This window comes from Panthera leo, chromosome B4, assembly GCF_018350215.1.
Source record: "Panthera leo isolate Ple1 chromosome B4, P.leo_Ple1_pat1.1, whole genome shotgun sequence".
Taxonomy (NCBI): domain Eukaryota; kingdom Metazoa; phylum Chordata; class Mammalia; order Carnivora; family Felidae; genus Panthera; species Panthera leo.
Window position 1 is genome coordinate 116050916 of NC_056685.1, and position 23302 is coordinate 116074217.

General features: G+C 39.6%; 1 protein-coding gene across 3 annotated transcripts in view; it reads right to left on the reverse strand.

Annotated features, from left to right (window-relative positions):
- The window catches only part of LOC122224943 (uncharacterized protein C3orf20 homolog), a 191042-nt gene that overhangs the window by 88845 nt on the left and 78895 nt on the right, over positions 1-23302 (reverse strand). For all 3 annotated transcript variants that reach the window (XM_042947397.1, XM_042947396.1, XM_042947395.1), the window contains 4 exons: positions 18893-19052; positions 16753-16996; positions 6198-6495; positions 334-450 (listed from right to left, as the gene is read on the reverse strand). In XM_042947397.1, the coding sequence (XP_042803331.1) occupies positions 334-450; positions 6198-6495; positions 16753-16996; positions 18893-19052 (819 nt within the window). The remainder of the gene's footprint in view (positions 1-333; positions 451-6197; positions 6496-16752; positions 16997-18892; positions 19053-23302) is intronic.

A 23302-nucleotide genomic window follows, 5' to 3' on the forward strand; every position in this document is an offset into this window, starting at 1 on the left:
TTGATCTCACAAACCATGAGCTCTTGACCTGAGCTGAAATCAAGAGTAGGACACTTAACCAACTAGCCACCCAGGCGCCACCAGATAATCCAGTTTTTAACTTCACTAAAGTAACCATAACGATAACCCAATAGTTATAAGAATATCTACAACTATTAGTCAAGGGGGTAGTCAAGGGGGTACCAAGGAAGTTTGTGATTTGAGCTTATCTATTTCCTCATTCTCTCCATTCTTTTGTGTACTCTATGAATAATCTCGACATCATGCACAACATCATACACATATACAACATAGTAGGTTGGTTAAAAAAGTCATATATCTCAAAGTACATACCAAAAAAATTCCTGGAATGACATTGTGCCTTTGAACCAGAAGTGGACAACTGTTGCCAGTAAATTTAGATGCAGAGGTGATGTTGTATTTGAGCAATCGAAAGGGATCTGAACAACTCTAAAAAAGCAAAAAGTTGTAAAGACATTAAATCCCAAGTAAAAAATCCCTTGCTCCATTCAGTAGTATTTGTATCTGAATCAACAATTCTAAACTCTATTCCTACCACACATCAGGAATGCCCTCTTCAAAAACTCATCAAAGACCTCTGTATTGCCAAGGCCAGTGGACATCTTCATGTTTCTTCTATTTCTTGACCTCTTTAAGACATTTGAAATTACTGAACAGTCCTCCTTCTCAAACTCTTTCCTGGGCTTTTCTGGTCCCACTCTTCTGTTTTCTTTCTCTATGTGTTCCATCCTAGTCTTTGTCATGCATAATTTTTTCTCTACTTCTTTAAGATTTTTAAAAATTAATTTTTGAGAGAGGGGAGAAGCAGAGAGAGAGAGGGAGACAGAGGATCTAAAGCGGGCTCTGAGCTGACAGCAGAGAGCCCAATATGGGGCTCTAACTCACAAACCGCAAGATCATGAGCTGAAGTCAGATGCTTAACCACTGAGCCATCCAGGAGCCCCATCGCTACCTGACTTCTAAATATCTAAAATCTCCATTCTTGCCTCCTGCTATTCACTCTCTTAACATACCCCTTTGGTCACTCATACTTTTAACTACTATTTCTGTCTACCAAATGTCTTCCAAAGCTAGTGCCTTCCTCTGAGTGTTGGACTTGTGGGTTGAACTGCCTACTTCTTGATGTCCCATTTTGATGTCACTCTGGTACCCCCAACTCAACATGCCCAATCTGAATTTTTCCATCTTTCTCTTCATTCTTTTAAAAAAAAAAATTTTTTTAAATCTTTATTTATTTTTGAGAGAGAGAGACATACGAGTAGGGGGTGGCGGGGGGTGGACAGAGAGAGAGGGAGACACAGAATCTGAAGCAGGTTCCAGGCTCTGAGCTGTCAGCACAGAGCTTGAAGTGGGGCTTGAACCCATGAACCATGAGATCATGATCTGAGCTGAAATCAGATGCCCAACTGACCAAGCCACCCAGGTGCCCCCATTCTTTTTTTTTTTAAGTAGGCTCTACACTCAATGTAGGGCTTACGTGACCCCAAGATCTAGGGTCACAAGCTCTACCAACTGAGCCAGACAGCCACCCCTCTTTAAACATTCTTGTGGTAGCCTAAAGATGTCTATAAATTCTTTACCACTCTACCCATCAAGAGATGGAGGTCTGTTTCCACTCCCCTTGAATCTGGGCTGGCCTTGTGATAGGTTTTGACCAAGAGTATAACTGTATAACTTTTGAGGGCAGGCCTTAAGAGATCTCCAGATTCCATATTCACCTCTGGAACATTCCTTCTCAAAATATGGACACTGCTTTGTGAGGAAACCAGAATAACTCTGTAGAGAGGCCTTCAAATAGAGGTCCCTGGCCAATAGCCATTCCTGAACTCCTAAATGTCAGCAGTACTACCTGCCAGCCATGTGAATGAGGCTATTCTTGAATCCTCCAGCTGTACTCAAACTGCCCAAGCCAGTGCTATGTGAAGCATATTCCGGTCATCCCTGCTAAATCCCGAGAGGGTCATGAGTAAACATGTGGTTGTTGTTCTATGTTTGCAAGTTTTGGGGTGGTTTATTACTTGGTAATGGATAACAGATATTTCTTATCCTTGTCCTTCTGAATTCCCTATCTCAAAACAAAATAGTACCGCCATTCTTCTAACTGTCCAAACAAGAAGGTAGAAGACATCTTAAACTCTTCCCTCACTCAACATATCAAGTCTTACAGAGTCTCGCTTCTATCCATCATTCAGACTCAGCATCCTTTTCCACTCCCACTGCTATTGCCTGATCATTTCTCTCCTGTGTAAATTGCTATAATAGGTCTCTTTGTCATTCCAATCTTTTCCAGACCATTCTGTTAAAATGATCCAACTAAAATACAAAACCTCTTACCGTCACTTCTGTGCTTAAAACCCTTTAATGACTCCTCTTCCTCTTCAAGGAGAGTTCAAATTCTTTATCAAACCTCATAGTCTTTCACTAACTTCTTTGGCTGCTAGCTTCCTCAACATGCACCCCCTAATACTGATTCATTTCCTATTTCCCAGATTCATCCTACAGTTTGCTATCCTTTTGCTTTCCAACGTATAGTTTTCCAATGTGCCTTCCAAAATGCCATTTGTGGTAAATATTCACCCAGTTAATTCTTACTAGTCTTACTAGTCCAGCAAGCCACTTCTTGTCTAAATGCTCCATTGATACTTCTGACCAGGCACTCATTTCAACATGTCATGAGTCATGACTGTTCTCTGGATTGTCTTTTCCTTGAGGACAAGATCAGAGTCTGATTCATTTTGCTATCTCAAGTTATTATCACACTCCCCAGCATGTTGTAGGAACTCAGTGAATGTTTGTTATCTGAATCAATAAATATACAGAATTGTGCTATCAAAAAGTTTCATCCTCAAGTAGATATTAGGAGCACTGGGGACTTATTTCGTCATTATTAGAAGGATTCAGCGAGACATGGCTCCTTTTATCAGATGCTCTGGTCTCTACAATTCCTGCTGAGCATACATACGAAGCCCCTTCCACACCTCCTGCCTCCACATGCCTGGATATGAGGTGCTGGATATGAGCCATTCCTCCCAATCCATTCATCTCATTTGATTTCACTCTTGCCCCCCTAAGCCACTGCTTTTCCTACTCCACAATGCTATATGACAGAGCGTGGTGCTTAAGAGTGTGCTTCCTGGAGTAAGACTGATTGGTGTGAATCTCAGCCCCACCGCTTTTTAACTGAGTAACCTTGAACAAGTGACCTAACTGTCCTGTGTCTCAGTTATTCACCTGTGCTCAATGGACTCATGTGCAGAGAGCCAGCCATTTGCAATTCTTTTGAGAACTAGATGATATTCCGGGTAAATAGTGGTTGCAACACAGTAAATGCTCAATAAATATTGCTTTTTTGATCTTATTCTGTGTCACTTCAGATCAGTTGAACAAACATTTCCTGAGTGTCTGCTAGATGCCAGGTATAGAGGGAGAGGGGGATGGCAGGTACTGTTTGCACCAAGGATATTAGAGTCCTTGGGATTTGATGCACATCATTGTCTTTTTCAGTGAAGAGTTGACTCTTCCTAACTATGGTCTTGCTCTCTCATCCACTTGGCTTGTCTGTCTCTTCAGGGGAGCCCTAGCTCCATTCACAAGCCCATAGTCCCAGAGCATCTCCCATGAAACTAAGAAAGAAGTAGCAGTGACCATATACCCCCATAACTGGCGTTTAGGCTAAAAAAACATTTGCTCATTCATTGGTTCATTTATTCATTTGACAAATAAATTTTAGATGTTAACCATGCACTAGGCCCAGTGATAGGCACTAGGGCTACAATGGTGACCAAGACATGGTCCTGCCATCAAGAAGATTCCAACTGTGGGCAGAGGAATCTGGATTCAGTGTAGGTTGGAAGGGTGGGGCTGCCACTCCCAGAACCAGTTCTCCCTGAGCTCCCAGAACCCATCCCACACACTCTGTGGCTCAGGCTACCCTTTTAGGAGCTTTGTCTACACCCTTGAGGCTTCCATCAGAGCATCTGGTGAATTCTCATTGCTGTCCAGCTTCCAAGTGCAGCTTAACAATTTCACCATTGTGCAGGCCTCGTGGTTCCCTGGTTAGGTGGAATGAAAGAGAATGAAGAGAGAGCCAAGACCCTAGTCTGACCAGGCAACCTTTTTGATGGAGACTGGAGTTCTAGGGTGAACTTTCTGTGTTTTACAACCTTCCCCATTCTTATTTGTATTCCCTTTTAGGGCCTCTGGTATGAGAATATTCCCTTCATTTTTATGATCTAAAAAAAGAATCTACTTTATGGAAGTCTAGGGTACCCAGCCAATTACACCCATATTCTCTTTCTTCACCGTTTAGAGTTACAAAATGACATGTCACTTTCTTGCAAGGTTGCTATCAATTCTGTTAGATGAAATATTTCCTTCATCAAAACTTACCTTTTAAACTTGTTTGTTTATATTCTACCTTTTTAGCAAAAGATGCAAGGAGATTTATAGGAAGCAAGAATAGTATAAGAGAAAATTATAAATAAAAAAAAATTATGATGAGAAAATTTCAGTATCAATACAAGCTCTGGATCCAAAATAAGAAATGGATTTCAGATAAGTGGCCCATAAGTTCTTAATCTATTGTTATAATTCAGTTTAAAACTTTTCTCTGTACTTTCAGGCCAAGTAAAGAGAGAAACCCAGTTGGGTACCAAAAATCTCATTACCGGGAAAGAGGAAACATACAGGATCCTCATGGGAAGTAAAGCTATTCTAGCTTCTCATTCAGAAAGACAATTTTCACATCGGGCTTCATCTAGGGGAACACTAGGCCTGGGGAATATAATGTAACATCACTCAAAAGAAGCTCAGGGCTATTTAGGGCAATGTCTTAAAAGCCCAATCAGTGGACGCAGCTCTGCAAGAGGTGACACGGCCCTGCCCTCAGCTTCCACATGCTTCAACCTGATGCAGAACAAGACCTGAACCCTGCAGAGGTTCTTTAATATGTCCCCTGGGGCCATTGCTGGGGTTGGAACAGGGAATTGGTCAGGGAGGGAAGAGCCCCACTGGGAGGGGCCCTCCATGTCACATGAAAGAACTTGGACGTGGCCTGAAAGGAAGTCCTTAGAAGATTTTAAGCAGCAGAATGATGCAGTCGTGTCCATGTATTAAAAAGAGCACCCCGCAACGTGTAGGAAATATCACAGGCACCAAGACCAGAAAGCAGGAAAACTAGTCAGGCCACTGGAGAAAATCAGATGGGAGATGATGAAGGCCTGAAATAAGCAGAAGCAGTGGGACTGGAGAAAAGGCACAAATAGGGAAAAAAGTGACATAGTGATACAATCAATAAGACTTAGAGAATACTCTTGAGGGGAAAGGCTATCATATAGAAGAGGCTTCATGAGTTACTACTCAGATCCGCTGGTAGTAGTTACCAGCAGTGCAGTCAGGAAAAAGAGTTAGGGCCCAGTCTAGGCTCAGTTGAAAAGAATGATGGATCAGTAATGTCCACCATAGATGCAGAATGGTAGGATGTTGGCATGCCTGGTATTTACCATTCCCAGCCTCTGGCAAAAGAGGCATAAAAATGTACTGTGTGTTTCAAAATGTGCATACTGTGTAATTCCATGTATACGAACATCTAAAACAGATAAAACTAATTTATGGTGATGGAAGTCAGAAAAGCGGTTACCAGGGGTGGGAGGCAGGGGGATTGCTGACTGAAAAGGGCCAGAGAGAACTTTTTGGGGTCCGGAAATATTCTATATCTTAATCTGGCTGGTGATTATATAGGTATACACATACACAAAAATTCATTAAGCTATATGCCCTTAAGATTTGCGACCTTTTGGGGCGCCTGGGTGGCTCGGTCGGTTAAGCGTCCGACTTCGGCTCAGGTCATGATCTCGCGGTCCGTGAGTTTGAGCCCCGCGTCGGGCTCTGTGCTGACAGCTCAGAGCCTGGAGCCTGTTTCAGATTCTGTGTCTCCCTCTCTCTGTGACCCTCCCCCATTCATGCTCTGTCTCTCTCTGTCTCAAAAATAAATAAACGTTAAAAAAAATTAAAAAAAAAAAAAGATTTGCGACCTTTATTATATGAAGGTCATACTTCAATTACAAAAGCAGGGGAAAAATTCCTCCACAATCTTTTGTGTGGCTGAGGAAATGTATTAAGATGTAACATGCAAGTAGACATTATTCACAGTTTGTCTTAATACACATGATACCCACCTGAATGCAAGGCATGCTTTTGGATCTGTTCAGTTTCCTATACACTTGGGCCATTTCTTTTATAGTCTTGTCTGTTTCCTTAGCTGAGGTCACGTGGACTATAATGACCTGATCCACGGAAGACAGCTGGGTGCTTATAAGGTGATCATACTCCAGGTCTGTCACTTCAGGGATGCTGTAAGTGCCACATTGGCATGTGCCCCCTTCCTTCCCACACAGTGTCCTCCTGAGGACCACAGGACAAAGCAGCTGGGAAGCAAACCATGCATCCTTGCTCTCAATGGGAGGAAGAGGAAGCCTAGAAATGTAATGGTTGAAATCATGTTTAAAGAACTGAATAGACAGAAAAAACATCACTTTGAAAAGAACCAAAGTGGCTACTTTGGTAAAGCATTTACATTTAATTCTGGACAGAATTTTATGTGTCAGCACACTAAAATACTTGTCAAAACACTGAAAGAGTTCAACGTAAGGCTTTTCAGTTATATAAGCACTTGTGGCTCTGAAACAGACATAAGCTATGTCAGTTCAGAGGAATTAATTAATCCAAATGATTGCAAATAATTGACCAATAAGGATGAGATTTAGAGCGTTAATTGCAGTTTAACAAATGCAAGAAGAATGCATTGAGACTGGTCTGTAAGATACTTACTTCATTCCCTCTTACAAGTGGGGAAAACTGGAGCTCAGGAAATTCAATAACATGACTAAAGCACACAAGTAGTAACTGATAGAGCTGGAACGTGAACCCGTGTGTATTTTTTTCTGTTACAATACTGCTGTCTCACTGACTGGAAGTGAAATATCTACAGAATACTTTTGAGTTGATTTATGTCTATTAATAGACTAGATAAATTATGTAACCCAATACCCAGAATGGACATCAGAAAGCTAAATTTGGATCTGTCATCTATCACTAACTCTCAGTGTCACTGTAAATCTTCTGACTTTTTTATGCTTCAGTATTAACATCTGTAATGTAGGGATAAGTTTCCACAAAACTTCTGGGAGGTTATGAGGCTTATAAAAACAAACTCTGTGAATTTTAATTACACCTAAGGAATTTTTGTGTGATGCTGAAATTTGTTAAATAAAATATTTTAATTAAGTTACTGAAAACTGGCATTCCTGGTAGCTAGAAGAGTATTTTTTATTATCATTAAAATATTCAGTGTTGGCTTCACCTTTTCTTTTTTTTAATTTTATTTTAAAAATTTATATCCAAATTAGTTAACACAACCCCTCCAGTAAACCTGTTTGTTCTCCGTATTTAAGAGTCTCTTATGTTTGTCCCCCACCCTGTTTTTATATTATTTTTGCTTCCCTTCCTTTGTGTTCAACTGCTCTGTGTCTTAAAGTCCTCATATGAGTGAAGTCATATTATATGTCTTTTTCTGACTAATTTCGCTCAGCATAATACTGTCTAGTTCCATCCACATAGTTGCAAATGGCAAGATTTCATTCTTTTTGACTGTCGAATAATACTCCATTGTATATATATGCCACATCTTCTTTATCTATTTATCCATCAGTGGATATTTGAGCTCTTTCCATACCTTGGCTATTGTTGATAGTGCTGCTATAAACATTGGGGTGCATGTGCCCCTTCGAAACAGCATACCTGTATCCCTTGGATAAATACTTAGTAGTGCAATTGCTGGGTCAAAGGGTAGTTCTATTTTTAACTTTTTGAGGAACCCTGTACTGTTTTCCAGAGTGGCTGCACCAGTTTGCATTCCCACCAGCAATGCAAAAGAGATCCTCTTTCTCCGCATCCTCACTAACATCTGTTGTTGCCTGAGTTGTTAATGTTAGCCATTCTGACAGGTGTGAGGTGGTATCTTATTGTGGTTTTGATTTGTATTTCCTGATGATGAGTGATGTGGAGCATTTTTTCATGTGTTGGTTGGCCATCTGGATGTCTTTTTTGGAGAAGTGTCTATTCATGTCTTTTGCCCATTTCTTCACTGGATTATTTGTTTTTTGGGTGTTGAGTTGGATAAGTTCTTTATAGATTTTGGATACTAACCCTTTATCTGAGATGTCATTTGCAAATATCTTCTCCCATTCCATCGGTTGCCTTTTAGTTTTGCTGATTGTTTTCTTCTCTGTGCAGAAGCTTTTTATTTTGATGAGGTCCCAATAGTTCAGTTTTGCTTTTGTTTCCCTTGCCTCCAGAGACATGTTGAGTAAGAAGTTGCTGTGCCCAAGGTCAAAGAGGTTTTTGCCTGCTTTCTCCTCAAGGATTTTGATGGCTTCCTGTCTTACATTGAGGTCTTTCATCCATTTTGAGTTTATTTTTGTGTGTGTGTAAGAAAGTGGTCCAGGTTCATTTTTCTGCATGTCGCTGTCCAGTTTTCCCAGCACCACTTGCTCAAGAGACTGTCTTTTTTCATTGGATATTCTTTCCTGCTTTGTCAAAGATTAGTTGGCCATATGTTTGTGGGTCCATTTCTGGGTTCTGTATTCTGTTCCATTGATCTGAGTGTCTGTTTCTGTGCCATGTTGGCTTCATTTTCTTTACACTGAACCTGAGGAACTTAGTAAATGTGATAAATGCCCAGTGGTGTTTTTTGAAGTTGTGCTTTTCAAAATATCTTGACTCTTCCCCTTGGTAGAAGCACATTTCTGAGAAATGATGATTATATATTTCCTTGTGATAATAAAACCCACGCATGTAAATATAGTATGTTATTTCAGTTCTTGCCTTCATGTTCTACCCAACCTATTTTCAATGTCACGTCTTTTTCCCCTCCTTTCCTGCCATATTGTTTACTAGTGAATTTAGAAACAGGCCAACTCAGAAATGGACCTTCTTTTTTTGGAAAGAGAGGCAAAAAATTTCAATAGAATACTGTTGCTCTGAAACCTTTAGAATCTGAGTGCTTCTGTATTCATTATAGTAAAAGTTTATATATAAGCATATCAGTGTGTGCACATAGACCACTTTACATACTAAAAAAAGAAAACAAACAGCTGTGTACATACCACCAAGCTTTATCAAATCTTAGTATTTTACTACATTTGCTATATATATATATTTTTTCATTATTATAATTTCAGATACAACTTATAGCCCCAAGGACGTCTCCTGATTTCACTCAACTTTTAACTCTGATTTTGATGTATGCCATTCCCATGTATGTTACATAAATATATCATAATTCATAATCTATCAGGGTTAGGGTTTTAGTTGCAAGCAGCAGAAACAAACTGGCCAATTTAAGCAAATGCACAAAAACAAAGGAATGCACTAAAGAGCTTAGAAAATCTTTGGAAAGGTGGAAGAATCAGGCTTGCAGGGTCCACTGCCAGGGAAAATGTCCCCAGTCGTGCTGTAGAACTTGTCCAGTTCGGACACCACAGCCACAGCTGCTGGGCTGACTCTGCTGGTGGATCCTGCTGACCCAGAACACTGTCCTGAGAACAATAGCCGGCACAGCCTCTGGGAGCCATGTAGAGCTGATGCCCCTTCCTGCCTGGAGGGTCTGGGCAGCCCCTGCAGCTGCATGGAAATCTGGGCCAGGTTCATCGGATTGGTAGAAACTGGGTCATGTGCCTAGGGCCCAGTTTCAGAGGGAACTGAGAAAGCAAAAATCTGGCATTGTGGTCATCTATACTGGAAGTGTGCTCCACTTTGGCAAGTAGAGGAGTTCTCAAAGATAGAAAGTTGTTTCAGAGGCTGGATGGTCAAAACAAATGGCAGTTGTCCACAACAAAAAATTTAAATATCCTCTTGGTTATGGACATTTAGGTAGTTTCCTATTTTTAACTGTTGCAAACTGCTACAGTGAAATTTTTGTACATTTCCTTCTTTTGTACATAAGACTTTCATTTTAATGTAGTTAAACTTATCATCCCTCTCCCTAATTTTTGTGTTTTTTTTGTGTGTTTGGTTTAAGAATTTATTTTCCTGCGCCCGGGTGGCTCAGTTGGTTAAGCCCCTGACTTTGGCTTAGGTCATGATCTCACAGTTTGTTTATTGAGTCTGAGCCCCACATCGGGCTCCCTGCTGTCAGCACAGAGCCCACTTCAGATCGTCTGTCCCCCTCTCTCTGCCCATCCCACACTTACACTCTCTCTCTCAAAAATAAACATATAAAAAAAGAATTTATTTTCTATCTCAAGGTGATAAAAACATCCTCCTTATGTTTTCTTCTAAATATTTTATTATTTGGCTTTTCATATTTAGCTCTTTAATCTGCTTGGAGTTTATGATGGGTAGTAGGAATATAAGATAGGTAAGTAGGTAGATAACCAATTGTCCCACCACCATTGATTGAATAATCCATTCTTTCCTCACTGGTTTGTATTGCTATCTCTATTGTATATCAAATTTCCATATGTGTCTGGGTCTGAACTGGGGCTCTCTATTCTGTTGCATTGATCTAACAAGTCTGATGCCCATACCACAATATCTTTGTTACTATCACTTCCTAAAAGGCCTTGAAATCTGGTCAGGCAAATCCTTTCACTTTGTTTTTCTTCTTCAAATGTATTAATGCTATTTCTACAGTTAGCTACCTTATACCTCAAAGAACACAATGATTAAAAAAAAAAACTTTTAGCACGTATGAGTTGCTATACAATATGAGTGTTAAAGAGTAACAAGAGATCTAACGATACCACCTTTGCAAGTGGCTGGACAGTAGCAGAGAGCTCTGAGAGCAGGACAGGGAGTTACCATCAAATAATTCAGGCGTGTTTGGATTTAAAGTTCTGATCTCCATCCTGTAAAGAACAGGCTTCTAGAATTCCCAGACCCAGTAACACCCTCTTGTTTTCACATGATCACTTATTCCTTCATCCCCAGCTTCACCTACAAGGACCCTATAACAGGTGAACACAGAGCATACCAACATCAGAGGCTCTGAAGAGGCATTCTGAGCATCCCTGATTAATTCTAATGTGTCAGCTAGTGTGACTACCAACCAAGCTGCTTGCTGGCCTGGAGACTTGGTCTGCTCATATTCCTAATATTCATGGGGCAGGACACCACCCCACCATTATTGGACTTGATTATGAATGTGAGGCCTTGGGGTTCTGAGTATTGGCCACTGAAAACCCACTAGGCAGGGAGGGGTACACACACACACACACACACACACACACACATGCGCACGCGTCAAGGTTTTAGCACTCTCTACCACCCCGTAACTCCCCAATGTGAGGCAGTTAACATAAACCAGTGAGAGTTAACATAAACCAGCTGTCAGTGAGAGATACATATTATCTTATTTTATGCTTAAGAAATTCAGATTGGCTCTCTATACCTGTTGATATATTGAGAGTCTTAGTAATTTCCCTTACTTTTTGACAAGCTTATTTCTATTTTAGCTAGCCCACAGACCCAATTCTTAGAGGACTGAACTGATTTCTTTCTAGCACATGGTTTCTGGGCCTTCCTCGTGGTAACTTTGTCTTTCCATTCCCTTCCAATAAGTCGGCACTTTCTATCATGATGCACATTTGAAGTTGTAATCGCCAATGCAACCATCAGATAGTAATTTATTGAATAAAGCTGAAAAGAGGAGTAAACAGATTAAAAAAATACATCCATTTAAATTTTTTAAATGTGTGTATTTATAAACTTTAGTAACTGTTAAGGTTTCACATGCAGAGTTTAATGCACAGGAAAATGCTGGTAGTATAGTAATGTTTGGATGTCCCGAAATGCTGAAAGAAATGAAAAAATACACAAATGCATTAAGGTATAGCTATAGGTGAATTAACAAACCTATAAAGTCCCCATAGAGTCACATTCTAGCTCTAATTTCTCCTGTTAAGCACAAGCAAGTTGCTATATCCTTTACAGTGTGGTTCACAGTCATTACTGATGGGGTTGAACTACAGGAGTAAGTTTACATATCCCTTTGTCTACAGGACCATCCATCTTATCAGGAAAGTATGCAATGTGCTTCAAAGAGTAAGAACCGAATTTTAAAGTTTATTTATTAATTATGAGCAAGAAAGACAGAACACATGAGTTGGGGGTGGGGGGACACAGAGAGAGAGAATCCCAAGCAGGCTCCACACTGTCAGGACAGAGCCCAAAGCAGGGCTTGATCTCAGGAACCCTGAGATCATGACCTGAGCTGAAGTCAAGCGCTGGTTGCTTAACCAACTGAGCCACCCAGGTGGCCCTTAGGTGTTTATTTTTGAGAGAGTGAGCAGACAAAGGAGGGGCAGAGAAGGAGGGACACAGAGGATCCAATCTCCCTGCTAACAGCAGAGTCTGATGTGGGGCTTGAACTCATGAACCGCGAGATCATGACCTGAGCCAAAGTCAGACACTTAACCAACTGAGCCACCCAGGCGCTCTAAGAACAAAATTTTATTTTATTTAAAAAAAATTTTTTTTTAAACGCTTTTATTTACTTTTAAGACAGAGAGAGACAGAGCATGAACGGGGGAGGGGCAGAGAGAGGGGGAGACACAGAATCGGAAGCAGGCTCCAGGCTCTGAGCCATCAGCCCAGAGCCCGACGTGGGGCTCGAACTCACGGAGGGCGAGATCGTGACCTGAGCCGAAGTCGGCCGCTCAACCGACTGAGCCACCCAGGCGCCCCTAAGAACAAAATTTTAAATATGAGTGGAGTAGTACCTGTGCAACATAGTGCAGTATTTTGCATAGAATGCTGCTAAAGCTAAAGCAGTCTATAAATTAAAATGGAATTCAACTCCAGAACTTACTTTGAGCACTGTCTGCATAAGTGCTGTTTGACAAAAGAGATGAAATCGGCTACAGCGTGAGGCAGCATATAAGCACTGTTCCACTGTAGGTTTACCTACTGTAGCAGTCTGTATGAATGACAGTTTATAAGTGCACTAATATTAATACGTCCTTTCCCTAACTTTTTATGCTTTGTCTCTAATTTTGCAGAAAATGTATATTTTATTTATTTTTTTAAAGATATTTTAAAAGTTTATTTTTGAGAGAGAGAGCAGGGGAGAGGCAGAGAGAGAGGGAGACAGAATCCCAAGCAGACTCCGTGCTGTCAGTGCAGAGTCTGATGTGGGGCTTGAACTCAGGGAACTGTGAGATCATGATCTGAGCTGAAATCAAGAGTCAGACGCTTAACCGACGGAGCCACCCAAGGCTACGTTTTAAATCATGACATTTGTGGTGGACATTAGTGAACAATTTTTTTTTAGTTGAATACCAGGAGTCATTTTCATCTTCAACCTTCCTAATAAGACCCCAAGTTTATTTAATATCTGCCTGTCCCTTTTGTAGCCCAGCTGCCTCTGGACCAGCTGACCCCATGCTAAGCTCCAAGGATGGGCCCTGGATGGTTTAGGGCAGTGAGACTTTTTTCATTTATCCAGCCATGGCCACTGGGGAGAAGGTCAGAAACATGTGACACCAGACATAGTTTATCCCAGGCCTTTTGTTTGGAGTGCTGGGAACAAAGTCCCCCTCTCTTCCATGGTGGTTGTTCTGAGTAGATATGAAGCCTGAAACTGTTCGAGCATCTTTTTCCTGCTCACAGACTAAGCTGATGCACAAATGAGGGAAAGGGGGATGGAGTGGCCCAATGCCTCCCTTGTAGCTCTACCTCTCAATTTACAAATGTGTAATAAGTGTCCTTGTTTGAGTTGCATTCTCTGTTACTTGCCCCCAAAGAAAGCATTCTAATTAACATAACACGTAATGTAATAGGCCTTAGAGGTTTTTACAGTCATTATAGTAAGGTTTTAGCAAAGTTGAAGTAAACCTGAGTGTGTTCAATACACTATATCTTAACTGAATGTCTTCGAATTCTTTTTTTCAATTATTTATTCCATCGTTACTCACCCTGAGGATTCTAAACGTACCTGTTCTTAAGTACTTTATAGATTTGCTCTATTATTTTAATTTTGTCTAGATTGAATCCATCTTTTGACTATTGATTTTTGGATTGTCTTTGTTAGAATTAGCTTTCTTTAAAAATTTTTTTTTTAATTTTAGAGAGAGAGAGAGAGAGAGAGAGAGAGAGAATCCCAAGCAGGTTTCATGCTCAGCGCAGAGCCTAACAGGGGGATTCGTCCTATGTTCCCGGATCCATGACCTGAGCTGAAATCAAGAATCAGATGCCCAACTGACTGAACCCCACAGGCGTCCCAGAATTAGCTTTTTTGATATGTTTTGGAATTTTGGATTCTAGGCTCATCTTGAGTGGAACGTTTTTCCTCTCTCTTTCTGTGATGTGTGTGTATCTGTGTATTGAGTGTGTGTTGAGTATGTGTATTCTTAACTTTAAGTCTTTCACAATCTTGTGAAGTAGGTATTATTACCTCCATTCTACGGATAGAAAAACAGAGGCTTAGAGAGGTATGTGATTACCAAAGTCTCATAGCTTGTACACTCTGCTAATGTGTTATCAGGACATTATGCTGTATTCCCTCTGCCAGGTGTCAGCCTGTCCTCCATGCACAGGATTTGGCTGGAAATTGAATTGGAGCATGGAAACCATATGTAGAAGTGATGGACATAATAACATGGATTTTCTCATGCACAGTGCTTAAGCCTTTAGGCTTTTTTATTTCAGGATTTAGAGTTCAACGACAGATTTAAAAGTTTCCATTAAGTTTTTACAGAAATAAATGGGGTCTTTATTAAATTAATATTAATCTCTTCAGATGCCATTGCAACATATAACTGAGCCATAAAAATAATTCTACATTTAAATGTGAAATGATTATGTTTTGACTTTTCACAGCAAATTTGAAAGTCTAAACAAACATTTTAGACCTACCTCACATAGTGTCTGCTTGCTGCATCACTGCAGATTTTAAAGCATTTACTTAATTTTGCTATTTATACCCAGTTCTGGCATGGGGTCAAGACCCTCTGTGATCTAGCCCCAATCCTGCTTATCCTATCTTCCACACCTGAAGCACAAGCAAAACCAAAGTGCTCAGCATTCCTCTGATTTGCCTGCACTGTCCTCTCTACATGCCTTTGGTCAAATTTCTGCTCTCCTGCTTGCTAGCTGTGTCTTTGAGGGGTGGAGATGGCGGCATGGGATTAATTATAATTTTACCCCTTAGGTGTGTCATGAGAGTTAAATCCGGCAAGTACAGTGTTTTGCATGGTACTTACTGTATAGTGAGTGCTCAGTAAATGTTAACCATTCCTGACATTATCAGTACCATCACTGTCCTTATAACATGTCTCTCCCCCTAGAGTACCATCTCTCCCTACTTGCATATCCAAATTCTCCCCATCACTCCAGACCCTATTCAAAGTCTCCTGGAGAAAGTCCTTTAAAAAAATCTCTCCCTCCACAAAACTCCAGCATTCTATCTCTACTGCTCTGGTAGCACTTTCTTCCTTAGTTTCCATTGATTAGTGGTACAAATTAATACTTTGAAGTTTTTGGAGGACAAGGACCAAGTCTTTGTATTGCTGATTGCCCACATGCCTATAGGTGGCAGATGACAGTGTTTGGTAGAATGAATTCATTCCGTGCCCAGGTGTCAGGCAGCATGGCTTGCTTAGTGGCACTCGTGAAGTCTGCTAACAATGCTGCAAATACAAGAAATGTCCCCCTCATGGTATTTGCCACTTTTCTTTATTTTTTTTTTAAATAGTGTTTATTTTTGAGGGGGTGGAGGGGCAGAGAGAGAGAGAGGGAGACACAGAATCTGAAGCAGGCTCTAGTCCAATGTGGGGCTTGAACCCACAAACTGTGAGATCATGACATGAGCCAAAGTCAGACACCCAACCAATTGAGCCACCTAGGTGCCCCATTGCCACTTTTCTTTAAATTTATTGTTTTCAATAACGTACTGAAGCAATATTAGGATTGGGAACCCTAGGGATTTTCAGCTCCTGGCCATCTTGGCAGATTATCAGCCTAGCTGGCCTGCAATTCACTCGGTGGTAGGGGAGGCGGCTTCTCCTGTGGCTTCCAAAGGCTGCCACCCAGTGTAGATTCCAGTATAGAGACCAGCCCACTCCTCCAACAAGCCCTCCCCTCTCCCCTGCCACCTGGACCTGGATGGAGGTGATGGCTGGGCCTTTTCCACCTGAGGTGAGAAGCATCCCTATTTGGCAGCTAGTCCCAGAGATACAGATGCAAAGAGAACCTGGCTTTTTATGTTGATGAAGAAAACAAGGGCACATTTCTCTCAGGAGAACTGCATGAGACAGCAAGGGAAGCAGTAACTCCTGGCCCTCATTTACCATCACCACACAGAGAGTCAAGAGTTTTCAACCCAAATATAGGGCCAGGTTTTAAACATGTACTCACCAAAGAGGTGAAAACAAACTGAGTCTTGATTCCTGATAGATTCAAATTCCTCTACTAAGTGGGCAGCCTCTAGGGAAGCAGGGTGGAGAAAACTCAAATGCTTGAATCTAGACATATAAACGTGTCCCACGTTTAGGAAAAACGTTTCACTGATAGCATGTAAGTAGCAACAGCTTAACCCACCCTGCTTAGAAAGAACTCTTGTGTGAAGCAATTTAACAGGTCTTGCTCAGCATTTGAAGGTGGACTGAATGACATCCATCTGAAGCTCTTTCAAACATAACCTGGACTATGAGTTAAGACAAATGAGGCTGGTACCTGAGGTACTGATTGCTGACTGGGGTCTTCCGGATGCAATAGAGAGGCGAAGGCTGAAAGATACCTTTCAGTTTTAGGAAGGTATTTTGGTATTGAAGATACTCCTTATTCTCATCTTTTTCCTTTGTACTTTGTTTCAGAGGAAATTTTGCTGATGTTTCTTTTTGTTTCTTGATCACTTTTTGTTTCTTGATCACTTTTTGTGGCGACTTGGGTATTTTGTAAATGTACAGGGATTCAATTCCTGAAATGTAAACAGAATATACATCACTGAAAACCTTTAGTGGATCAGGGTATGTGTAGGCTGAGCTGTATGGGTTAAACTGGCTTCAATAATCTGGATGGTCCTTCATCCATTTACAGAAGGGCCTTTCTGTTGTTTCTCTTACTTTAAATGTACTTCTTGGTTGCCCAGGGGATACATAGCATCTATGTAATCAGAAAAATGTCTAGGTTATCAACAAATCTAATCCATGGGAGTTTGATTGTCTGTGCTTATCTTGTGCCAGATAATGTGCCAAACACTTTAAATGCACTATTCGACTGAAATAAGTTCCCTCTTGAGGTGAGTACTCTTATTTTCATGATATCACAGATAAGTCCACATACACTCAGCTAGAAAAAGCCAGAACCAGGCTTTGAACAGATCTGTTTAATTTTGAAGACTGTGCTTTGACCATGCAATAGACCAGTGCTTCCTAGACTTTTTTTTTAAAGTCACACAGAAAATTGTAAACTGTTGACCCCTATATGTGTAGATTCTTATCACAGGAAATATGATATAAAAGAGAAAATACAATGTATTGGTATGGCACGTTGTGGTAAACATGGCATGGCAGGTGGAATCAACTACCCAGGGGGCTCAATCACCCCAGCCCAGCCACTGCCCTAAGGGCTGAGGATATCCACTTCTTAGTACCTGTGTAAAACATTTGTGGCAAATCCTTTGGGAAACTCTACTATATATAATAATGACTAGCAAATTATTTCCTCAAATGGAGGCGCTTACTTTTTGGATGTAGCTTACATTCAATCCTCATTATTCACAGATTCTGTGCTTATGAATTTGCCTACTTGCTAAAGTTTATTTGTAACCCTAAATCAATACCTGCGGCACTTTCACAGTCACTTGTTGATGTATACAGCTAAGCAAAACTTAAGTTGTATCTTGCATTTTCCCAGTTGAGCTTGAACAAGGTGATGCTCTGCCTTCTTGCTTCCACTCTCACGCTGTAAGCAAGTGTCCTTTACGTGGTCTATTCAGTGCCAATGTTCTTGCATTTTTGCGCTTTTTGTTGGTGATTTTGCTATTTAAAATGGACTGCAGGTGTAATCATTCCAAAGTGCAAGACAGCATTCCAGTGGCAAGAAGGCTATGATAGGCCTCATAGAGAATATACATGTGGTAAATAAGCTTAGCTCAGGCATGAGTTATAGTGCTATTGGCCATGAGTTCAATGTTAATATATCAAGAAAATATATTAAATAAGGTGTCTTCAGACAGACACACATAAAATAAGGTTACATAATGATAGGCTGACAAAAATACTGTGACCAGAGGCTCAAAGGAACCTCATCCTGTGTTTATCCTAGGAGCAATGGTTCAAGATTGGCTAATTCAGTGTTTGTAGAGATTTTATAGAACCCAGCTACTGTGAATAACGAGAATTGGCTGTGACCTGACTCTGTAATCAAACACCAGCTATGAGTTGACATTACAACAGTACATTCTAATGGAGTACACAGGCTTCTTCTCAACACAACAAATGAACAGAAGACATTAGCAAGGACTGAGGCTTTGGTGGGGAGACTGAACTATGGTGGTTGATGAGTAAGAGTATTTTCTGATCCAAAATATGAATATGAAAGCACCTTCCCTTGTGAAAATACAGAAGTGATCAAATAGATGATCTTCTCTAAAAAGAAAAAGGAAATAAAATTAAGGTCAGCTCCTTTGATTTTCTTGCTATGGCTAATCACCTGGACCCGAGATAAGAATCTATATGTGTAGTGCTTTACAGTTTACAAACTTACTACCTTAGGAACCATGGAAGGAAGAGGCATTCAAATGTTGATCCTCTGGAAGTCTGAATGATAGGAACAGGTTATATGGAGCAATTCAGTGGATTCCATAACTGACCTAAAGCAAATCTGTAGTAATCCAGCCAGTGAAGTAGGATGTGCTTGACCTTTTTCTGCAGTCTTCTTAATTTAATAACTGTTGTGATGTCAGACATAGGGCTTATGTCCATTATGGGATCAAACGTAGCTATTTTCATTGTGTCTGTTAAACTTGAAGGCTTCAAAACAGGAAATTACATATATAGTATAATTCATATAGACACTTACTATATGGTTATAAAACATTAATTCATTCATTTGTTCATTTATTTATTCATCATTCAATAGCTTGTCCAACAAATGTTTATCAAGTAACATTTACAATCAGGCACTGAGCCAGAAACTGGGATTACAGATACATATAAGTCATGTTCCCTTGTTAGTATACTTCATGCCACTGAATTATGCACTTAAAATGGTTAAAATTTTATGGTTTAAGTTTTATGTAATGTATATTTTATCACACCAAAAAATGGGTAAGAAAAAGCCATACTCCCTATCCTCAAGGAGGTCACAGTCTGTGGAAGAAGTAGATGGGTAAATGATTGCAATTAAAAAAATAGAAATATCATATGATCCAATAATTCCACCATGGGGTATTTACCCAAAGAAATAGAAACACAATTCAAAAAGATATATGTACCCCTATGTTTATTACAGCATTATTTACAATAGCCAACATATGTAAGCAACCTAAGTGTCCATCAATAGATGGATGAAGAAGATGTGATAATATTCATGATGGAATATTATGAAGCCATAAAAAAAGATGAGATCTTGCCATTTGCAACAAAATGAATGGACCTAGAGAATATTATGCTAAGTGAAATAAGTTAGACAGAGAAAGACAAATACCATACGGTTTGCTTATATATGAAATCTAAAGACAGGGGCGCCTGGGTGGCTCAGTCGGTTAAGTGTCCGACTTTGTCTCAGGTCATGATCTTGCAGTTTGTGAGTTCGAGCCCTACGTCAGGCTCTGTGCTGACAGCTTGGAGCCTGTAGCCTGCTTCGAATTCTGTGTCTCCATCTCTGTCTGCCCCTCCCCTGCTCATACTCTCTCTTTGTCTCTCACATAAATAAATTTTACAAAAATTAAAAAAAAAAATAAATCTAAAAACAAAGCAAATGAATAAACAAAAAAAAGTAGAATCAGACCTATGGATACAGAGAACAAACTGAAGACTGCCAGAGAGAAGGGGGTGGGGGAGGAGCAAAGTGGGTAAAGGGGAGTGGGAGATACAGGTTTTCAGTTATGGAATGAGTCAGTCACAGGAACAAATGGCACAGCATAAGGAATATAGTCAATGATATTGTTACAGGGTTGTATGGTAACAGATGGTAGCTACACTTGTGGTGAGCATAGCATAAGGTATAGAGAAGTTGAATCACTATGTTGTACCTCTGAAAATAATGTAACATTGTGTGTCAGCTATATTAAAATGAAAACAAAACAATTACAACACAGCACAAGGGCATGGTTAGAAGCACAGAAAGTTACAAAAGCTTAAGTAGGAAATTTAACATTTGTAACATTGAGTTTCTAATTAGCAGAAGAAAGTTTCAAAGAAGTATATCATGAGGCTATTAGACTTTAAAATATATAGTTATAGTGAGAAGTATATGTGATCTTTTCACAATAATTGGGTATATAGTTACTTAGGTTTGGATGAGCTTATGTGACTAGGAAAATTGTTGATAACTCAGTTATATATATATTAATTAAGTATACATAATTATATGGACATTTTCATATTTACATATAAAATATGTACATAATTGTATACCTAACTCATTATCCAGTTGTCATTTGCTTAATTTTAGTGTGTTATAACAAGCCTGATGAAGATATGAAACATGAGCAGAACCTAGGAAGAATTTGTTTTTTTAATTGTTTATTTTTGAGGGAGACAGAGAAACAGAGCATGAGAGGGGAAGGGCAGAGAGGGAGGGAGATACAGCATCTGAAACAGGCTCCAGGCTCTGAACTGTCTGCACAGAGCCTGACATGGGGCTTGAACCCACAAACCATGAGATCATGATTTGAGCCAAAGTTGGACGCTTGACTGATTGAGTACCCCAGCTGCCCTTTATCCAGGAAGAATTTGAAGAAAGTACAGAATTCAATGACATGAAGAATTTAATGAAGTGGGGAGCAAGAGTTTTAAGAAATTTGGTCTACAGAAATCAGATAATAAAGTTGAGATTTTAATTTGAACCTGGGAAAAATCAACTCTATCTGAAGGGCTCAGGCTTGAACTCCCTTGTTATAATGACTCTAAAAAGGACTGAGAGAATCCACCTGAGATGTTGATAAAAATTACCTGAAAACATGTCTTAGGTCCTGAGTATCAGTCTCAAAAATTTGGTGGATTAAATAATCCCTAGAAAAGTTTAGAATTCAAATAGAGAGATAAAGTAATCTGACAATGTTGAAACTTTAATGTGTATAAGTGAATTTTGAATCATTGGGATAATATTGTGTATTTGTTACATTTGAAATATTAAAGAAATTTTGGTAAATTAGGGAATCTAAGGTGACTCTTGGGCTTTCAATTTAAATTGAATCAACTGATTTTAGACTTGTGATTATTAAGTTTTAAAGTTGAAGATAATTTGACTAAGTTCAAAAATATAATTAGAATATTTAAGAGAACTTGAGATTCCCCCCAATTTAATTTGCTTTACAAAAATTAATAACTTGAGAATATTTTGCTTAGTGTTATAAATATGCATTTGAGGTACTTAAAGGGGAGCAAGATATATTAAAATATAAACACTTTAAAATATATGAGATTGTGGGGCACCAGGGTGGCTCAGTTGGTTAAGCGTCTAACTTCTGCTCAGGTTGTGATCTCACGACTCATGAGTTTGGGCCCCGCATTGGGCTCTGTGCCCACAGCTCAGAGCCTGGAGCCTGCTTCAGATTCTGTGTCTCCCTCTCTCTCGCTGCGCCCCCCCCCCCCCCCCCCGCTTATGCTCTGTCCCTCTCTGTCTCTCAAAAATAAACATTAAAAAAATTTTAATATATGAGATTGTTTTTCATTAAGTTGTATGTGAGTCTAATTTGGAACTATAGTCAGTTCAATTTGAGTTAATCAAACATTAATTAAGAAGAGGTAAAGACAATTGTTATTTTATTTTAATTAATTAATTAATTAATTTATTTATTTATTTTTGCTGGCGACAATTTTATTGTGTTTACAGGTTGAGGGGCAGGAGGCCTCTCCCACCTCCTCCTCTCTGGCCCTGAAGCACTGGCCCAGTCTCGGGGTCTTCTTCGTGCACCCAAATGGAAGGGGAACAGGAGGGGCCCCAGGCCTGCAGGTCTCTCTGGGAACATGGACAATTGTTATTTTAGTAGAGTTTATAGATAAAATAATTAGATTTTTAATAGCCTTAAACCTTAATGCAAACTGGGTTTTTATATAGGTCACTTTAATAAAATGAATATTAATTTCAAAACCAAGTGATTGCATTTTTCTACTCACAAAAATCTCTTAGACATCAAAACCTTTCACCCTGGTTCCTCGCTTTTGAAAACTTCTCCCTATCACATGTTTACTGAATTGGTTAATTACAAGCAAAGCAAATTTCTTTAGAGGTTTTCTTTTAATAGAATAAGATTGGCAAAATTCCCCAAGAGTTGCTAAAAACCAGAATTTGCTAACAAGGGAAGATGATAAATGGAATTGATGAAATGAGATAGTTCACAGGCATGACCAACATCTGTGAGAAATACATTTTTGAAAATGTAAAAGCAGAAGGAGAAAGAAGCATTTTTTTCAAATGATTAGTAAATGTGTTACCAAAGAGGTAACACATGAACCTAAAAGTTCTAAAACATCCTGTCTCTCTCACAAGAACATAGACTCCGGAGGAATTATTTCTTTGAGTTTGTATAACAGACTGAGACAGAAGAACAAATAGGTGATAAAAATGAATAAAATAACATGAAAAAAAATAAACCCTGCATTTCCCCTTTCTGTACCATTTCAAAGAATAAGGGCTCATAATTGGATGATTTGGCAACATATTCCAGTCCTCTCAAATTCATGTTGCTTGCTGTATCCATTTGATGTTCAAAGTGAGACTCTTCTGCAGATCTCTTCTTCTACTTGACCCTATGCTGAACCTTCCTCTTTTTTGACATTTTTTTTTGTTTTATCAACTTTTTTAAGGTATAATTTAAATATAATAAACAGCACCTATTAAAGTGTATTATTTGGTGAGTATTGACAAATGTGAACACCACCATAATCAAAATCTAGAGCATTTCCAACACCCCCCAAATTTCTCTCCTTCCCCTTTGTAAGCAATTCCCCCCGGACCCAGAGGGTCTTAGAGTTTCACATGATTGGAGTCATATAGTATACAGTCTTTCATTTCTGGATTCTTTTTGCTCAGCATACTTTTTCTAAGATTCATC